This window comes from Pyrus communis, chromosome 1 (assembly GCF_963583255.1).
Source record: "Pyrus communis chromosome 1, drPyrComm1.1, whole genome shotgun sequence".
NCBI classification, from domain to species: Eukaryota; Viridiplantae; Streptophyta; class Magnoliopsida; order Rosales; family Rosaceae; genus Pyrus; species Pyrus communis.
Window position 1 is genome coordinate 12,776,461 of NC_084803.1, and position 5,925 is coordinate 12,782,385.

The window sequence follows — 5,925 nt, forward strand, 5'->3', positions numbered from 1 at the left end:
TGATTTTATTCGGTCAAGGCATAGTGTTCACAAACTAGAGTCCCACATAGGGGGATTGTGCATGCGAGATAGAGAGATGCAAGTATTATCCTTAAACTTTTAACGAAATATTTGTAGTTTTCTAGTTTTTTTTTTTTTTTTTTTTTTTTTGTCAACAGTAATTTTCTAGTTTCTATTTTAAGTCATTTAACTTTGACAAATATTCAAACTTTTGATACGTTTTCAAAAATTGAAGTTAATAGATGTGGAGTGTGGGGAGGATATATATATACACAAAAGTTCCTTTCTTGGTTGCATTATATTGGCATTGCATATCCTTGGGCGCCCGTGAGAAGAGGGGAGTGTGCTCGAATCACTGGCATTTGAAGAAAAGCACATTATACAAGTACTCATGCACGTAGGTAAATGCCAGAACTCAAACAGTCAGACTGCGAGCAGCAGAGACGGACGCGGTGACGAATATCATCATCCTCCACAACTATCTCCCACTTTAAAAATTTCACTTATTGGAAATTGAATCCTCTGCTGAGTCTGCCCTGCCTTGCCTTCTGACAATCTGACGTCTCTTTCTTCAAACTACATAAACTACTAAACCCTAAGCAAGTATTACCACACTCTCCCCCTAAATAATTAAAAAAAAAGAATTGTGATTAGTTTTGGAGTTAATGAAACTTAGAGAGTTATAAGCCTTTCACGAAACAGTAAAAACGCCTAAGCATTAACCGGTTAGTAGCTTAAACCCGAAGAGCTCTTAAGAGCATAAAGATAAACAAAGTTCAAAGGCAAATGAGAAAGACGGAAACACCCCTCCTCATCACACCTCTATTTATACTTGTACATCCCTTACATCTACCCCCAAAAAACCAACCCATCATCCATCTATCCATCCCCACTCAATTTGAAGTCATTAGAGTGCTCTCTACGGGAGTATCTCCTTCTCTATCCTCTCTCCTTTTCTCTCTAAAAAACAGAGAATCGTTCAAAAACAGAAACAATCGGTCATCGCATACAAACGAAACAAATACATTTCTTTGTTTTTCCGTAGTTGCAGTTCTCTGTTCTTGTTCATCAAACAATCATGTGTAATCCAAACCCTTCATCCACAGCCACGAAAACAGAGCATCATCACCATCAGCCGCCGCAGCCCCACTTGTTCCTAGACTTCTTATCCTTACCAGAAGCTCCAAAGCCGCCTCCGCTGCCACATTTCACAAGTTCACTTGCTGTTTCGGACATAGTCGCCGAGACCAAGTCTCTGTTTCTGCTGGCCTTCCCAATCCTCCTCACCGCCCTCATTCTCTACTCCCGCTCGGTCGTCTCGATGCTCTTCCTTGGCCACCTCGGCGACCTCGAGCTCGCCGCTGGATCCCTCGCCATCGCATTCGCTAACATCACCGGCTACTCCGTCCTCTCCGGACTAGCCCTGGGCATGGAACCTCTCTGTTCCCAAGCCTTCGGTGCCCAACGTCCGAAGCTCCTCTCCTTGACCCTCCACCGCTCCGTCATCTTCCTCACCCTCGCATCGCTGCCCATTTCGCTCTTCTGGGTCAGCATGTCAGTAATCCTCTTGTACCTCCGCCAGGACCCAGATATCACCGCCGTGGCCCACACCTATCTCATCTTCTCCCTCCCTGACCTCTTCACAAACTCCCTCATTCACCCAATCCGCATATACCTTCGCGCGCAGGGAATCACCCACCCGCTCACGTTAGCATCCCTCGCCGGCGCGCTCTTCCACCTCCCGATGAACCTCCTGTTAGTCACTCGGCTCCAGCTCGGCGTGGCCGGAGTCGCGGCGGCTTCCGCCGCTTCCAATCTATTTGTTTTACTGGCCCTCGTGTCGTACGTGTGGGCCACAGGGATCCACGAGCCAACGTGGACGAAGCCGAGCCGCGAGTGCCTGACAGGTTGGAAGCCACTGCTTCGGCTGGCAGCACCGAGCTGCGTTTCCGTGTGCTTGGAGTGGTGGTGGTATGAGATCATGATCGTCCTGTGTGGGCTCCTCGTGGACCCCAGAGCAACCGTCGCCTCGATGGGCGTGCTCATCCAAACGACGTCGCTGATATACGCGTTCCCGTCCTCCTTGAGCTTCGCGGTCTCGACGCGGGTCGGGAACGAGCTCGGGGCGAACCGACCGCACAAGGCAAAGTTATCCTCTGCGGTGGCGGTCATGATTGCGTTCTTGATGGGCCTATCCGCGACGAGTTTCGCGTCTGGGATGCGGGGGAGCTGGGCTCGGATGTTCACCAGCGACGCGGAGATCGTGCGGCTGACGTCGGCGGCGCTGCCGATCCTAGGCCTGTGCGAGCTTGGCAACTGCCCGCAGACAGTGGGTTGTGGGGTCCTCAGAGGCAGCGCACGTCCGTCCACCGCGGCTAACGTGAACCTCAGCGCATTCTATCTCGTGGGCATGCCCATGGCCGTGGGACTCGGGTTCTGGGTAGGAATCGGGTTTTGCGGATTATGGATCGGGTTGCTGTCAGCCCAGGTTTGTTGTGCTGGGCTGATGTTGTATGTGGTTGGGACCACAGACTGGGATCTTCAAGCTAAGAGGGCCCAGTCGCTAACGTGCGCCGGTAGTGAAATCACAGTACCTGATTGTAAGGTTGTTGAGGAACAGCAGCCGTTGATTGTTATTACGGTGCCTTCTTCTCGATAATCCAAAAATTCCAGATTAGATGTAATGTTTTCCACCAGTTTTTTTTATATAATTATTTCTTTCTTTCTTTTTTTTTGTCTGTGAATTATATTGTTATTAATTTTTTGGGCTAGAGATTGGGATTTGCGTAAAATAAAATAATTCTACAATTTTGTTCTCTCTTATTTATCTGTGGATGCTTAGTGGATTTTGCTTTATATTTTGCACGGACTCATTCACAATAAGTGACTTTGGTTTGATTAATAAATTATTCATATAAATAATTTATCTACAAATAATTCATCCAAGAAAATGCTGGAGTATCCTGCTTTACAGCTTTCCACATAAATTTTAGACTTTCAAACCCTAAATATCTGACTAATTTGCACATATATGTCGGATCAGTTGAGCTGCTTGAGCATAATAGTCTCTCAATTTAGATATGTCACGTTTGACGTCTTTGTGACAGATATGCGCCCAGATTTTTGGGTTTAGTGGTCTCTTTTAGCGGCTGTAAAGGGATTTAAAATTATTTGAATTATGTGCTAATTATCTTTAAATTAAAAAATTGATCGTCGTAAAAAATGTATTCATCTAACACTTTTTGTACATGAAGTTCTTGGCAATAACATATTCCATAGCTTCTGTAAAAAAAAAGCCAATCTTTCAATAGTAGTTTGATATATTACGTCGTATAAAGATTACAGAATTAATCAAGTGAATTTGATCTAAACCAAAGTAATTTGTTTCTTTATTTTTTGTTAAAAAAAAAAAAAAAAAAGTAATTTGTTTCTTAGTTGTTCGTGACTCGAGTGTTTTGTGTGGTGACTGTAAATAGCGATTCATTCAGTGTTTTTACTTTTAAATTTAATCAAATTTGAAATGATATTTTGACAGAGACAAGGGCTTAGTACAGTGAAACTGGCAAGTGTTTTGTGCAAATAGGAAATGTCTCAGAAATTCGGACATGTTTGATCTTTTCCTTTCATGAGCTATTGTTGGGTGGACGAGGCCTAACGAAAGTATCCGATTAGAGTCGAATGAGATTGTAACACGTGGCAGTGGGTTGTCCAAACAATGTTTTGTAAATGGACGTTTTATCTTATCGTTTTCTTTCACGTTGGTCCCCAAGTTGTAAATCCCCCAACAATAACATTTAAGGTGGATATTATTCATCATAGTTGGATATTATATGTTGCCCACTCATGCTAGTTTTGATCGATCAGAGTATGCGCGGTCAATGGTGAGAGAGCATCTTTGACGCAACTCAGGTGTTATTACAACGGTATCTTAAAATGATGTATTGGTACTTAAGAAAATTAAAATGTATAAAAATTCATTATATAGAAATACGAGATACCGTCATAATAATAACTCATTTTCAGTAAGTCTCTTTCAGTGTTTCTCTCGGTAGTGAAAGGTAGTAGTAATCTATTTGGTGAAGAAACATGCATGCTCAAAAAATAAGATGAAAGCAATGCATGCACATAATCATACTCAAAGACAAATGTTTTTGTTTTAGTTATTGTCCGTTCAATAATCATTAAGTTTTTTAGTTTTAACTTTTAATTTTAATTTTTTTTTCCCTAACTAAAGACTCGTCTCGTCTAATAATTACTACTTTGAGTTGTTAGTTTTCGGAAAAAAACAAAAAAATGAAAACAAAAATCAAGCCAAAATTTTAAAAATTAAAAAAGTAGCTTTCAAATTTGGGTTTGGAATTTCATTTTTTAAAACAATTTTTTGGTTTCAGAAAAACGTTAAAATAAAAAATAGAAACTAAATAGCTATTAAGCAGCTGCTAAAATAATATTCGGTCATTTTCAACTATTCTACTGTCAAATTATCATTTACAAAATATATTTAAGATTTTTTTGGATCATACATCAAAGTATAAAATTCTTAACCTTGAATTAACTTAATTATAAAAAAAAAAAATTATTGTTACGTTCATATGTGAGTTAAAATAGTTGGTCACAATAATCTACTGACTTCTCGAATTCTCTTCCTAGCAAATCAAACTAGTATATATAGAATATCGTTTCCCATTCGGATCCAAAATCCAAATACCATTAAGTTATGTTTTCAGTTTTTACTCTCACAAATATTCGCAATTATGCTTGCTCACATAAGGGAGGAATCTGGACGACTTCATTCATAGAGTTTTAGACGCAATATGCAAAGTGATTGGGGGACCAATTATATTATCTGAAGACACGTTTGCGTTTATAATTATTTCAGTCCACGCATATATCCCTATCAAAATGATAAGTACCATAGGAAACAAACGGCCCGAGTACCACATAATGTCATAATTTGTTACGAACAAAGTTAAATCCAGCCTCAATTATGAGAGGTTGGTAATTTGAGTACTTTTCTCACACACATTAGTCTCAACTTGATCGCATCAACCCTGTTATGCAACTAGGGTTTAGGTTCGTTGACAGATAGTCTATTGATATTTCACTTTCCGATATTAGATGACCAAGTCCCAATCTCTGCTTTCTCAAAAATAAAACAAAAATTAACCGTTATATTTACAGTATGCGTGAATAGATTGACATCGTCATGTAGTGCCATATCTGACTTATTTGGACAAAAACACAGACACGTATCTACATATATATGTTCTCATGACATGTTCTGAATACATGGAATTTAGGTGGTTCATTTAGGTCCCTATGATATGGATAAAAGGGAAATGAAGCAAGGGAAACAAACAATGGACATGTATAATGCAAAAGTCACACTACTCATTAGAAAAGACGTCCACCACAGTGCTATTTAGAAAGAAGATAGAGAGGGTGTTGTCTGTTGTGAAGCAACATGCATACTCTATATGTGCAGAAAGTGCACGAGGGGGAATCAGCCCCTTCATGTCAGTTTTGTCATTCATCTCAGTGGGACTTCTTGTTTTGCCTACGTACTCTATTGTCTTTTAATCCGCATATTTTTCCGAAGCAGCTAGCAGCTCCCATACTCATTTACTTCATCCAGTTATCTCCACTTAGACTACCTTGTGTTCGGCCAAACCTGCCACTTCAAAAACTGACCCCCACCCAACTTATTTTTCAAGCCAAAACTGTGGGTTCCATGCCGTCAAATCAATCAAAACAAACCAAAACCAAATTATTTTGCCTTTTTTTGCTCATGCATTGGCCGGCCTTAAAGGGAGCCAGACGAAGCAAAAGTCTAAGATTTCTTAATCTTTGATTTGAAAAATGTCTCCAACTCGGTTCGACTCTATGGTTTTTTACATTTGAAAACCCTAATCTATATGACAAAAA

At 40.5% G+C, this 5,925-nt stretch overlaps 1 protein-coding gene across 1 annotated transcript; it reads left to right on the forward strand.

The window, feature by feature from the left end:
* Positions 1-874: 874 nt before the first annotated feature.
* LOC137714667 (protein DETOXIFICATION 51-like) lies at positions 875-2,823 on the forward strand. The gene has a single exon (XM_068453823.1). The coding sequence runs from the start codon at positions 1,079-1,081 to the stop codon at positions 2,657-2,659; it is 1,581 nt and encodes a 526-aa protein (XP_068309924.1). The 5' UTR covers positions 875-1,078; the 3' UTR covers positions 2,660-2,823.
* The last annotated feature ends 3,102 nt before the right edge of the window (positions 2,824-5,925 follow it).

Coding starts and splice junctions, on each gene's coding strand:
- LOC137714667 (XM_068453823.1), top strand. CDS start 1,079: ATGTGTAATCCAAACCCTTCATCCACAGCCACGAAAACAGAGCATCAT.